Source organism: Mchenga conophoros, linkage group LG12 (genome assembly GCF_057382185.1).
Source record: "Mchenga conophoros isolate Kocher_MC1m ecotype Shallow Benthic linkage group LG12, M_conophoros_male_GT1.1, whole genome shotgun sequence".
Lineage (NCBI taxonomy): Eukaryota > Metazoa > Chordata > Actinopteri > Cichliformes > Cichlidae > Mchenga > Mchenga conophoros.
The window spans coordinates 39,145,624-39,159,949 of record NC_140537.1 but is presented as its reverse complement, the minus strand read 5'-3'; the positions used below and the strand labels follow the sequence as shown (position 1 = coordinate 39,159,949).

The window sequence follows — 14,326 nt, the reverse complement described above, 5'->3', positions numbered from 1 at the left end:
CCCACCTGACCACAGACTCCTCCCACTTCTTGTCAGACCACTCACCGCTGCCGTCTGACAACTCCCACCTCCACTCCTCCATCTCCTCTTACTTTGGAGTAGCGGGTAGGCTAACCAATGGCGAGCGCTACCAGGTGTTGGCTCGCCGCATCACCCCTCAGGGGACGGTCCAGTACTTGCTGGAGTGGGAGGGGACGACCCCTTATTAGGACGTTATTAAGGTCCAGGTGGTGTTAGAAGCTTTGATTCCTTTTCCTCTACACTTGCTGCTGGTGAGCTGCTTATTGGTTGAAACCTGAACTGACACTGTGGCCCCGCAACCACCTGGTCTCCCCGTGTCCCTGTTAAACATTTGGATCCCTGTTAAATCACCGGGCTCCCCGTGTCCCCGTTAAACCACCGGGCTCCCCGTGTCCCCGTTAAACATGTGGGCTGTATATCCCCAGCTGGCTGGTGAGTTTTGAGGAATCAGGAATCAAAGCTGAACTCGATCCTGGAAAAAATAGTTTTTAGTTTAAAAAGTGTTTAAATGCAGCCAAAGAGACACACAGAGCTCCCGCCTGACTCCTCCCACCTCCACCATGTTTGCAGCCTCACACACTGATTAGTTGTTTTCCTGGTTGTAATGATGTCACACTGGTGGAGTTCTTCTTTTGCTCTGATTTGTAAAACACTCAGAGTTCCTCATGCAGCGCCCCCTGGCTGTCAGACAGCACCCTGCCTCTCTTGCCCCCTCCCTCCCCTGAAGTTTTCATGTTGTGTACCTGATCAGAAGCACTTAGTCACATGTTTACCTGCCCCTTCCTCACCTGTGCAGTGTTCTCACTCTATCACATGATCTCACCTGCGGAGCATCCCATTCGTCGTCTATGCAAACACCAAAGTGCGCCTGCTGGTGATCAATCTGAGCCACCGATCAGTGTTTCTCCTAGCTTGAAGCTAACGCAGCCCATATTTGTGAATGAGGGATGCTAATAGTGCTAACAGTCTCTGAGACGTTAAACTGGCACTCTGTCACTTTAAGATATGCTCTGCTCCTATTGGCCTGTTAAATGCTTGTTTTGATCATCTGACTGTTTGTTTGCTGTTTTCCTCTCCAGCTGACCAATCAGCTGCCAGCTTTCTCTGGATTAAAAACAAATGTTTTCTGACCTTTGACCTTTTCTGTGTTTCTGTGTGTGTCTGAGAAGCAGAGATGCGTGGAAACCTGGGTTTGTGAAAACCTGTGAGTGTCACAGTCAGTCTACACCTGGCTCTAGGTCTAACTTTATGGGTCCAGATTTACAGGGTCCTGGGGAGCTTTCATGTTACTGAGAGTCCTCACAAAGGCAGGTATACAGGTGTGTGTGTGTGAGTGTGTGAGAGTGTGTGAGTGTGTGTGAGAGACGCTAGTGCAGGTAATCTGATAATCCAGTTAAGGTGTTAAAAGGCAGAGAAACCTGCATGAGTGTTCAGGTGCATCTGTGTCGTTGTCCTGAGGGTCCCAGCACTCACACAGGTATTCAGGCAGACGGGTAACATGGCGATGTGACAGATTCACAGCAGAGGAGACCACCTGCATCTACCTGTAAGCTTCTTCACCTGTCCATACTTTGTGTTTGTGTACCTGCTCTGTGTTTCTTTACGCCTGCCTGAGGTCAGACATGAGGTCCAGCTCATGTTTTCCCTTAAATCAGGGACCTGATTGAAAGCAGCACAGTCTAAGGGAGATCGAGGTGCGTTCCAAACGACCCTTTTTGCTCAGGAAGGTTCCTCACTGAGCGATGTATCTGCATGGTGGCCATAACCAGAGCTGTTCCAGTTCTCCAAACACTACCCAAAGGAACTTCAATGCTTCCCTTAGCAGAGCATCCTTTATGAACGGGGAGAAGAAAATTCCGTCCCATAATTCACAGCAGCGGACCATCTGACCATTCATGAAAACATCAACATAATAAATGTGGAGGATCGTGTAAATGTTCCTTCTAACTGCATTTTCCATTTCATCCTGACCTTTCATTAGACAAAGGTTTCAGTGCTACGTATAACAAAGTACTTCAGAATTGAACTGAACTAAACAAAGCAGGACGTTGTATCTTTTACTCATTGCACATGCGGGAGGGGGGTCAGGTAGCTCGCCTGGTCAGCAGTAATGAAAAGTTTAACACTCTGACTCTGGAGTTGGGCAGCTTCAGGTCCTGGGCGCATCAAACGTAGCACAGAGTGGCTCTGGTTTAATTTGAGGACTTCAGACATCGTTTGGGAAACGGTTCCAAACGTTGGCCAATGAAGGACCAGTACATATGAAGTAATGTACCAGGAGCACCCCCTACAGGCTGGGTGTATACGCTCCAGCCTGACCCTGGATCAATGCACCCGATGATCTTAAATGAGTGTGTCGAGCACACATCGATATATTGTGAACTTGGCCGAGGACAGAGTCCCACAGGTCATCTGTGATATGAAAGTTATGTCTTGTTCCCATTTAGATTCGATGGCAGCTACTGAAGAAGATTGTAAGTGGGAGACTAGATTGTACAAGGATGATATTATGCCCCTGGAGGTTGGACTGACCATGGGGTGGCTGTAGCTCAGGTGGCAGAGCAGGTCAGCCACTAATCAGAAGGTCGGTGGTTCGATCCCAGGCTGTCTCCTGGCTGCATGTCAAATATCCTTGGGCAAGATACTAACCCCGTGTTTGCCTACTGGTGGTGGTCAGAGGGCCCGGTGGCGCCAGTGTCCGGCAGCCTCGCCTCTTGTCAGTGCGCCCCAGGGCAGCTGTGGCTACAATGTAGCTGCCATCACCAATGTGTGAATGAATGGATATAGTGTGAAGCGCTTTGGGGTCCTTAGGGACTAGAAAAGCACTATACAAATGCAGGCCATTAAAATATCTGCTGCAGGGCTGCCAAACTCAATTGCACTGGGGGCCAAACCTCAAGGCACACTTTAGGTCAAGATAAACGTTTATTGAACACACTAAAACAATGTTTTGTAAACATAAATATGAATACAGACAGGAATATTATTCCAGAATAAATAAACTTTAAAGTTAAAGTTTATTCTTTAAACATTTTGCTCTCCATAAAAATATATCCTGTCAAAATTATGCAAGTTAGAAACAAGAACATGCTGCCAAAAGCCCAGAAAAAGTAAATGAAAGCAAACACAAGGTTGGAGCCGCATGTAGACGGAGCTGGGCGTTGCTGCAGGAGTGGAGCTAATAAACTGTGCGGGCCAGTCAGTGTCGTACTTTGCCTGAGTGCATCATTACACTGCAGCTGCATCTGAATCTGCACGGGTGCAGTTTCCACGTTGGGTTGTGAAGCAGCTCGAAATTCTCTTTTTGTGCTTCAAAGTCACCAAAGCGCCACAAACTCAGTGCACTCAGTTTATCAGCAAAGTGCGCATTTGGGAACACTGTTGCACTGACTTGGCTCAACATTACTTGGCAACAGGGATCACTGCATCATAAAAGACTGAAATTGACGGTGATTTAAACCTTTAGTTCGGATCAAATTCACGGTCTCCATTACGGTGATCATTACATGCTCCATTTTAAGGACTTTACCACACAGCCTTTCCTGGTGTGTGATGCAGTGATGCTGTTAACTCACCGGTACAGTTCTCCTCCTGCATCTTTACTCGCATCCTACTGACTAGTCAGTTTTTTTTCACCGCACAACACCGGCGCTGCATCCAACAAGTTTGTCCCAGGACAGTTTCATGTCGTTTACACTTTGACATACGTTTCTATTCAGGCTCACATTTGCCAAAATCTGTGTTTTGTCTGGACACAAGACGACGCACAGCTTCATCATGCAGCTCTTTAGAAACTCTCCCTCGGTAAATAGCCGGGCTGATTTGGCTCCTCTTCCACAATAAAACTTGCTTTCACAACAGCTTCACTTTGTGGTTTTGCTCTGGTGACAAACGTCTGCTGAAATGTCAGATTCTTCTTTAGCTCGTCTACTTTCTGTAGTTTCTGCGTTTAGGTTTTTCTGCTTATCCTGACGTTTCGTCTCGTCGTGCCGTCTTAAATTAAATTGCTTCATTACAGCCACATTCGCTCCACTAATAAGACACACGTGTTTACCAGCATGTCTGTAAACATATATTCAGCCTGCCACTGGTGCTGAAAGGCTCTGCTTTCAGAATTAACTTTTCTCTTCGCCATTGTGAGCGGCTAGCTTCGCAATAGAGATCGACAGACCACGTGACTTTCGCGCGTTGCGTTGTAGGTACGAGTGGCAACAAAATCAAAACACTGCATCGAGCGCTAGCATTTCCAGCTCCTCTAATCTTAATTCTGCAGTTTTAATCCCTACTTGCATTTTATTTGCCCCAAAAACAGTGATGTACGAAACCACAGTGAACACGGCAGCTCCGTACGAAGACAGACGTGACGAAGAGGCAAAAAAAGTACGAGGAACAAATCAAAGGAGGGTCAGACCCACAGGAGCACACAGAGTGGAGTAAGGACGTTAGCGTGCTGCACAACTTTCATCACGCACATATTTATTATATATGTATATATTATATGGTCCTAAGCGTGAGTGCGTACACTCACAACATGTTTAGTAACTTCAGATCCTGCAACAAGCCCAGCTCCAGTTTACTTTGGTGATTTGGACGATTCCATCTCACAGCTGCTGTTACATGTTTTTCTTTATCTCCTGCACAGGCCAACGCATCTATTTGTCGTTTCAGGTTGTAGTGTTACACAACATTTTCAGATCTAATAGAAAAAAATGAGTTTCATAATTCATTCAATTATTGTCTTTATTTATAGCTGGCATTATTGTTTCATTCTATTATAGAATCTTAGGAGGCAACATTGTATTTCATCAGCTTTATTAGCTGCTTGGGTGAAAAACAAATCAACAATGCAACAAAAAAAAACAACAACATTGCAAAACAACATACTGGAAAACAGTTATTCATCACTTGCTTCAATACAACACTTGGGCACATATATGCAGACGTTTCGTAGCTGTTTTGATATCACTCTCTCTCTTAACTATCTGTCATTGAAGGAACAAATAGGTGGTTTGAGGGAAAGTGGAAGGGAGGGGACAAAAACAACAAAACACAAAAACCAACCCCACCCAAGGAATAAAACACAATAACATGCCACGATGTAAAGAAAACTAACACAATACCAACCACCAATATCACCCCAGCAGGTTGCATGGAACAGCACCCCTAAGCCCCCTGCTCTCGTCCCATATTAGCTAAGTACTCCTCGTACCACCAGCTTCGTACCTGCACCGTTAACGTTAACCCCTAAACTTAAAGCAGGGCCCACATTTCAAGGGGATGAAGAAGAGAAACAAAACAAAGAAAAGATAAGGAAAACAAGCAATGAACGAATTTTGCCTTAAAATGAATAGCAAAGAACACATTACAGTCCTAACAGCACAGCCGTGCAGTACCAGTCAGGTCACTGCAGCGTGATCCTAACAGGGATCCACCGCCCTCTGGATTGCCCAGCACTTTGTTTTCCTTGTGCAGTAGCAGGCTTCCCCCCTACCTGCTGGGACAAAAGCTTTTGCGTGAGTTAAGTTGAGGGGCTGGTCAGCTCTGCAAAGTTCGCCTCCAGAACCGCCTCACCTCTGTTTTTGGTCTTGGGATGTGCCAATGTGCTCAAACGGGACTTGGTGAGCGCAAAGACGCTTACAGAATGACCGGCCGACCACCAGCCGACACTGTGCACGCCACATGGTGTCAGCACACCAGCATGCACACCACTGACACACACACCCCGAACCCGTATCACATCAGTCTATGTGTTTTGCTCCTGTATTTAATTTCCACTGGAGCTGTGGGATATCTGTGAATGTCTGTTCTTGTAACTGGAGAGTCCGCGTCACACACCAAGGTTACTATGGAGCTCCACAGGCTAGGACCACTTCTGTTCATTACCTTGGCCTCCAGTAACACTGTGAGGAACCTTGGAGTCATTTTTGACCAGGACACATATTAAACAAATATGTAAGACTGCTTTCTTCCATCTCTAAAGTTAGAAACATCCTGTCTCAGAGTGACGCTGATTGTGACCTCACAGGAGGAGGTGCTGTTACTGACATACAGCAGCAGGTTCAGCTCAGTGAAAACCACCAGAGAGATTTAGCGGCTCCAGGTTCCAGTGTGAGCTCAGGTTGAGATGGGCTCAAACATTATTTACAGTCAGATCACCACGGTTACCGTGCCACGTGCATGTACGTGTGCGTGGCTTCTTCTCTGAGCGCCCAGCATGAGACCAATGAACAGTTTGAGGACGGAGCCAAAGCTTTGCAGGAAGCTGTGTACCCTGGACACTTCATGACTCCTGTCCACAGCTGTCAGGTACAAACTGACTCTTCTGTTTCTACCTGTCTGTCTCAGGTGTGTCTCCCTGCCTCCCTCCTATGGAGCAGCTGGTGAAACACCTGTCCAGGTGTCAGCACCTGGGGTGGATGAACGTGATTGGTGAGTAGAAATAGGGAGAGTTTCACACAGCTGAGGTCACATGCACGTTACCTAGGTGCCCATCTGTCTGTGAGGTCAGAGGGTGGAGCTTCATTTATGTGACCGAGTGAATATTTAACCTCTGAACAGCCACCAGGTCATGTGATGTATTTAACTCATTCACTGCAATTGACGTCTATAGCCGTCAATTGCAGTGAATGAGTCAATGGGTTTAACTCATTCACTGCCAATGGCTGGCAGTGAATGAGTTAACATCAGGTTCACCCTGAAGGGTCACCTGTGTGGAAGGTGTGTCGTGGTCTGTGTCCCACAGTGTTAACGAGGGCCAATAACACGCTTCCTTAGAGATCTGTCCAGTCTGAAGAAAGCAGGAAGTGCAGAAACATATCATAATGCTGCTGTGATGATGTCACAGAACTGAAGAGCGCCTCCATTCATTGGCTGTCCTGTGGCCGGAGGGCGGAGCCTGACATCTGGAGTAAAATGTTCTGTATTCTATCAGAATCACGCTTACTAATGCTGGACGACCTGGAGGTATACACACACACACACACACACAGACACAGACACACACAGACACAGACACACACACACACACACACACACAGACACACACACACAGACACACACACACACACACACACATGCACACACACAGACACACACACACAGACAGACACACACACACACACACACATGCACACAGACACAGACACACACACACACAGACACACACATGCACACACACACAGACACACACACACACACAGACACACACATGCACACATGCACACACACAGACACACACACACACAGACACACACACACACAGAGACACAAAGACACACACAGACACACAGAGACACACACACACACACACACAGACACACACACACACACACAGACACACACAGACACAGACACACACACACACACAGACACACACACAGAGACACAAACACACACAGACACACACACACAGAGACACACACACACACACACAGAGAGACACAGACACACACAGACACAGAGACACACACACACACAGACACACACACACACAGACACACACAGAGACACACACAGAGACACAGACACACACAGACACACACAGAGACACAGACACACACAGACACAGACACACACACAGAGACACAGACACACACAGACACACACAGACACACACACAGACACAGACACACACACAGAGACACAGACACAGACACACACAGAGACACAGACACACACAGACACACACAGACACACACACAGACACAGACACACACACAGAGACACAGACACACACAGACACACACAGACACACACACAGACACAGACACACACACAGAGACACAGACACACACAGACACACACACACACAGAGACACAGACACACACAGACACACACAGACACTCACACTTCTGTTTAATCACTTTTCTGTTTGACGTTTACCCGATGGATTAATAAAGTTTTATAATAATCTAATAACTTTAATCTCAGCCAAACCGATTTACTCAGGAACAAACAAAACACTGAAAAAAGTCCAACAATAACATTTTAGGTTGTCTGAGTGAGTTTTATATCACGTTTAACCTGAGTAGCGAAAGTCCGCGGTGATCTGAAAATGATGTGCCGGGAGTTGTGACGTTCTCAGCGGCTTCAGTGACCCTCGAGCTCCCGGCGAGCTATCGAGCTGATGGGTAACAGACGTCTCCGAAAACGTCGAAGCACTTTTGCAAATATGCGATATCTTGATAAACCGAGCAGATATTTGAAGTTTACACAGCTACTTTCTTGCCTGAAAATGTGTTAAAAGTTTATTTTGTGACCCAGAAAGATTAGTAAGAGTAATTTTAAAACTTAGTAGCGGCCGCCATTGTTTGAAACTGGAGTTTGGCTGGGCTGCGCTATGAATTCATCCTCAGACTCAGACTAAGCAGGAAGTGGTCAGGGTCACATGATGAGCGAGCGAGTTTACAGGGAGAGTTTATCTTCAGTCCTGCAGCGGTGACTCACCTGCACACCTCTACTGTTAGACGGGGGCGGGGCCAGGGCTGGGGACGAGCTGTAACTGACATCTTTTTATGATTCTTTATAATATTCTCATGTTTATCCAGTCAGAGGTCAGAGGTCAGGCATCGGGGTTTCAGAAGAAAAACATCGGATCCTCCTCTCTCCCTTCTCTCCTCCTTCAGGTTCATCCTCTGCTCCTCACAGAGAGGGCGGAGACTTGCACTGTGTGGTTGCTTAGATACACGCTCCATGTGACCTCGGCACCTTCTCGCCCCGCCCACAAAGGTAAGGAAGATGAGACGGGTTCAAGCAGCTGCAGAAGACTGAGACAGACGAACAGACAGACAGGAGCATTGAGACACAGACAGACAGGTGGACCGACAGGTGGACAGATGATGGACGCAGACTTTGACTCTTGCGGTGGTAAGAAAAGAAAAAGAAGCGGCGGCGAGTGCTTGTGTGTTTTTCGTGTGAGCGCAGCCGGATTAGAGCGTCTGCTTCATCACATCATGTCACATTATTAATCTCATAATCTGTGTTACCATGGCAACATGGCAGACGACTCCTTAGGAGCTCAGAGGGTGGAGAGACTGTAGGTGGATATTACTGTCCGGAGGTCAAAGGTCACAGAGACAGGTGAAAGTATGATCCATGTCAGGTCACTGAGACGCGTCAGGTTAAATAAAGTTTATCAGCGCGGTCATAGATGATGTCACAGATTAATATTAACCTCCTAAGACCTGAACTCTTCCACGGCAGCATTTTTAATTTCTCTTTGATATTTGGGCTGATTGGGACCCGATCGATGTAAAAACAAAGAAACACCAGATTTTTTTTTTTTACCCAACTTTTGTTCCTATGAAAAATGAGAGCCACGTATGAGGACATTTGTTTTAAACTTTGATGGAACAGTGGTAGTATAATGTCCTCGTAAGTGGATATCAGGCCCTTGTAGAGCAAAAATTTGTATTTTGGTCTAGACAACCCAAAATGTGATGCCCACATATGTGGACACCAGGTCCTAGGAGGTTAAAGTGCAAATCATTTTAAATGTGTTGTATCGGATACTAAAGTGCTTCATTATGTGGTCATGTATTGCGTAATAGGAAGAGATTATATATATATATATATATATATATATATATATATATATATATATAGATATATATAGATATATGTCGATATATATATATAAACCAACTATTAATCCAATAATAAAAATTAGAAATTGAAAAGAAAAAAAAAATGCTGTCAACAGAAAAAATCTAAACATTTCCAAATTTCACAATTAAACAGCTGATTTCCAAAATAATTTTTAAATTGTGATTTGAAATCCTGATTCCTCTCCTCCTTTCCAGTTCCACTTCTCTTCCTAAATCTTTCCCAAAGCTTTTCCAGTTATGGGATTAGCTTGTGCATTCAGCCTTTCTGCGACACTTTAAGCTCTTGTAGAAAAAAACCAAACTAGTCGTGCAGTGAAACGTGCAGGGTGATGCGACTGTGTCTACAGAGAGCATCTGTTGGAACGGCTCCAGGTTAGAGCCATTGCTCCCACACCTTGGTGCTGGTTCCAGGGGCGGGTCTAGAGAATTCTTCTTAGGGTGGCATGGAAATCAAAACATATTTCCTATAAATACAGTCTGCAGGTTTTCTTGGCTTTAGCCCAAGCATGAAGCCCAGTAAGTGGGTTGGAAAGCTGCACAGCATGAGACAGGTTGGTTAAAAATAACAGTTTAATTTAAGCTTCACACTCTGTTTATTACAAACATTCAAACTGGACTCTTCTTAACAGCTACAGTGACATTCAGCAGTGCCGTCACTGACACACGAGACAGAACAATGAGTACACTACGCACTAACTAACCACTAACTACACAACACTACACACTAACTACACGCTAACCTTTAACTACACGCTAACTAATCACGAACTACACAACACTACACACTAACTACACACTAACTAACCTTTAACCACACAACACTATACACTAAATACATGCTAAGTAACCACTAACTACACTCATAACATGCATACATTCATAAGCTAGCATGAGCCTACAAGGATGGGGCTACATGCAGGGATGCTAGCGTTAGCCATGTTACCTCCAACGTGTTATATCAGGTCAGGCTAAGTCCACCTGTATCTAGTCACAGGTCTCCATTTCACTGCCGTTTCTCTTTGTATGCATCATTTGTCCACGCTGTACATTTTCAGAGAGTGATAGGCAAGGCTTAATATCCAAGCAGCAGCACAAACACTTTAAAACATCTCCTTGGAAAAGTCGTTCACAGCAAACAGCAACACGTAGCTAGCCTATGTGTCGCTAATCAATCAGACAGCTGCTTACGTTGCACTGCATGCTTAACTGGATTGGTTTTTCTCCAAGGACTAAAATAGCCACAGAAAGGGTAGATGGAAAAGCTAATCCATTAGCAAATTTAATAGTAAATTTAATAGTAAATACGATAGCAAATCTAGTAGCTAACAGGAAAAGGTAACTGTATAGAAAAGGAGCAGTGGGACCACCATTTATTGTATAGTTTATCATTAATTATTAATTCATGAAACGCTTTACTTGCTGGTGCTGTACATTACTGAGTTGAGTTTATGAAAACAAGTAATCATTTTGCTAACTTCTCTATTGGTCAGTGAGGACAAGCTCATAGTGCCTCCTGCTGTGCAGTTTCTGTAAGACAGGATTAATAGGAGGTGGAACGACTGTCTGTGGGTGTGGATACTCCTGACTTTGAGCTTAAACACGAACAAATTGAAAAATTGTTTTACGTTAAATTCGATCTTTAATTATTTTATTCATTAAGACAATACTAAAGTACTCTTTATTTAATAATTTTATTTAAAAAACCATTTCTGAATCATTAATCGCATACAGGATCCAGAGAAAAGTACTAAACTCAGTTCTTGTTCTTCATGTTTACTGAGCTGTATCTTTGCTACACATGTGACCACATGCAACTACTTATATACGAACACAGTGACAAAGACATTCCCGCAAAGAGAATGGCGACTATGTCACCTGCCTTCTCCCTGAGATCAGCAGGGGGGCCCCCACTATCTATCCACACACCCTCCACCCCCCCTTGTCCCGCTGGGGCGCTGGAGCCTATCCCAGCTCTCATAGGGCGAGAGGCGGGGTACACCCTGGACAGGTCGCCAGTCTGTCGCAGGGCTAACACACAGGGACAGACAACCATTCACTCGCACATTCATACCTAGTGGCAATTTGGATTATCCAATTAACCTATCCCCACAAGCTGCATGTCTTTGGACGGTGGGAGGAAGCCGGAGTACCCGGAGAGAACCCACGCAAACACGGGGAGAACATGCAAACCACAGTTAATTATTCTGAATTGGTTTTCATCAGAAAAACTGATCAGATTTAATAAAACCCAGACCATCAAACAGTTAATCAGTAACTCTCATCAGTAACTTTTATCAACAGAACAAAGAATTTGTGCTCTGTGATTGGAGGATTTTACTCTCTGCTGAAAAAAACAAACTCACATTCAAATATATTAAAACAGATTTATGTAGAAGTTTTTAATTGGTTTCATGTTTATTTTGAACTGAATTTAAAATAACTACACAGAACATGCAGCTGTCCACAAATAAAGAAATCAAACAAGAGAAATACTTTTTATTTATTGGTTTCTCTTTTTGAATCATTTCTGTTTTATAATTTAAATATAAACACATAAAGGTTCAGTCAAGTTGGGACACAAATGGGTACAAACAGGAAAATAAAATTAAATATTTAACTAAACAAAACTAAATCAAAGCATATAATAAAATTAAAAAATCAAAATTCAGTTTTATTTACACAGCACCAAATCACAACAGCAGTCGCCTCAAGGCGCTTTATATTGTGAGGTAGACCCTACAAAGATAGATACAGAGAAAAACCCAACAATCATATGACCCCCTATGAGCAGCACTTTGGCGACAGTGGGAAGGAAAAACTCCCTTTTAACAGGAAGAAACCTCCGGCAGAACCAGGCTCAGGGAGGGGCGGGGCCATCTGCTGTGATTGGTTGGGGTGAGAGAAGGAAGACAGGATAAAGACATGCTGTGGAAGAGAGACAGAGATTAATAACAGATATGATTCAATGCAGAGAGGTCTGTTAATACATAGTGAGTGAGAAAGGTGACTGGAAAGGAAAAACTCAATGCATCATGGGAATCCCCGGCAGCCTACGTCTATTGCAGCATAACTAAGGGAGGATTCAGGGTCACCTGGTCCAGCCCTAACTATATGCTTTAGCAAAAAGGAAAGTTTGAAGCCTAATCTTGAAAGTAGAGATAGTGTCTGTCTCCTGAATCCAAACTGGAAGCTGGTTCCACAGAAGAGGGGCCTGAAAACTGAAGGCTCTGCCTCCCATTCTACTTTTAAATACTCTAGAAACAACAAGTAGGCCTGCAGAGCGAGAGCGAAGTGCTCTAATAGGGTGATATGGTACTACAAGGTCATTAAGATAAGATGGGGCCTGATTATTTAAGACCTTGTATGTGAGGAGCAGGATTTTGAATTCTGGACTTAACAGGAAGCCAAACAGGAGAAATCTGCTCTCTCTTTCTAGTCCCTGTCAGGACTCTTGCTGAAGCATTTTGGATCAGCTGAAGGCTTTTCAGGGAGTTTCTAGGACTTCCTGATAATAATGAATTACAGTCGTCCAGCCTGGAAGTAATAAATGCATGAACTAGTTTTTCAGCGTCACTCTGAGACAGGATATTTCTAACTTTAGAGATGTTGCGCAACAACAAAATGAAGTTATTTTAAATGTAAAAACAATATAAATTAACTTAAGTTCAACTAAAATCACATGAAAGGTTTGATCAAACTTATTTAATCAAACAATTTAATTAAAAAAACAACAATTCTCCTTCACCGCTGGTAGTTACCATGGCAACAGCAGAACGTGGCAGCTGATTGATGATAAAAACTACAAATGCTCCCATGATGCATTCTGTCTGTTTCAGAGATGGGGGTGCGCAGACAGAGCATGCCCAGTGCCTCCACTACCGACACACCCACCGCCAGAGTGACGGTGAGCTCTCTCTCCCTCACACACACACACTCTCTCTCTCTCTCGCCTGCTGAGATCAGCCTGTTGTTTCCATGGCAACAGGAGTTGAGCTGCTGTCAGCTGTAGATTAACTGACTGACCCCACCTGCTGGTGGGATTTATCTCCACACCAAACTCCATCGAATATCTGTGAATTTAACATCGCTCATTGATCACAGCAGCTAATACGGCTTCACCCGATTTCTTCTTCAGGGTTTTCTGTCTCGCAGGTTGAAGCAGTCGCTGCGTCGGACTCGATCTCAGCCCAAACTGTCTCGTCACAGCAGCTTACAGACCAGGCAGATCAATGCAGCTGACACTAGGTAACAGTCAGTTACCCAGAATTCCACTGGGGTCACTTACTTTGTTGTACAAGTACAGCCTGTCAGTTTAATGTCATATGACTGATCCTCTGTGTTGTGAGTAAACCTGCTATAATTTACAGCGTGCTATAAAAGTGAAGACCACAGGTCTCTGTCTGTCAGGATCCTGGGTCTCCTGACCCAGTGTTGAGTTTCTTCTTTGTTGCCCCGGTTTATTCTATAGAGTGTAGTGTCGTAGTTTTCTGAGTATTTAGTAGCTGCCCTCTGTGCCTCCTTTATGTTGGTCTCTGTGTTTCTTAGTTGCTCTGTCTCCCCTGTCAGCTGTATCCCCTAGTGAAGTCCGCGTTTCTGTGTTACATTTCCTGTTTTACTTTGAAGGTTTGTGTCCTACGTGAATGTGTTTCGCTTCCCTTGGCTGTCGTTGTGTCTGTTTCTCCCACCTGTGCTCCCCTTC

The 14,326-nt window shown here is 44.6% G+C and overlaps 2 protein-coding genes across 6 annotated transcripts in view; both read left to right on the top strand.

The window, feature by feature from the left end:
* phf19 (PHD finger protein 19) overlaps positions 1-1,146 on the top strand; it is a 10,151-nt gene extending 9,005 nt beyond the window's left edge. For all 4 annotated transcript variants that reach the window (XM_085295777.1, XM_085295781.1, XM_085295780.1 and 1 more), the window contains one exon: positions 1-1,146. This exon is cut by the window's left edge and continues 137 nt beyond it. In XM_085295777.1, the coding sequence (XP_085151903.1) occupies positions 1-209 (209 nt within the window). In that variant the 3' untranslated portion in view covers positions 210-1,146.
* A 286-nt stretch (positions 1,147-1,432) lies between these two features.
* The window catches only part of LOC146563365 (disabled homolog 2-interacting protein-like), a 38,240-nt gene continuing 25,346 nt past the window's right edge, over positions 1,433-14,326 (top strand). The window contains exons 1-6 of one of the 2 annotated variants that reach the window (XM_085295752.1): positions 1,433-1,567; positions 6,367-6,450; positions 6,866-6,984; positions 8,647-8,887; positions 13,464-13,531; positions 13,763-13,872. In XM_085295752.1, coding sequence (XP_085151878.1) covers positions 6,390-6,450; positions 6,866-6,984; positions 8,647-8,887; positions 13,464-13,531; positions 13,763-13,872 — 599 coding nt within the window. In that variant the 5' untranslated portion in view covers positions 1,433-1,567; positions 6,367-6,389. The remainder of the gene's footprint in view (positions 1,568-6,366; positions 6,451-6,865; positions 6,985-8,646; positions 8,888-13,463; positions 13,532-13,762; positions 13,873-14,326) is intronic. The other variant, XM_085295753.1, reaches the window with a different exon arrangement.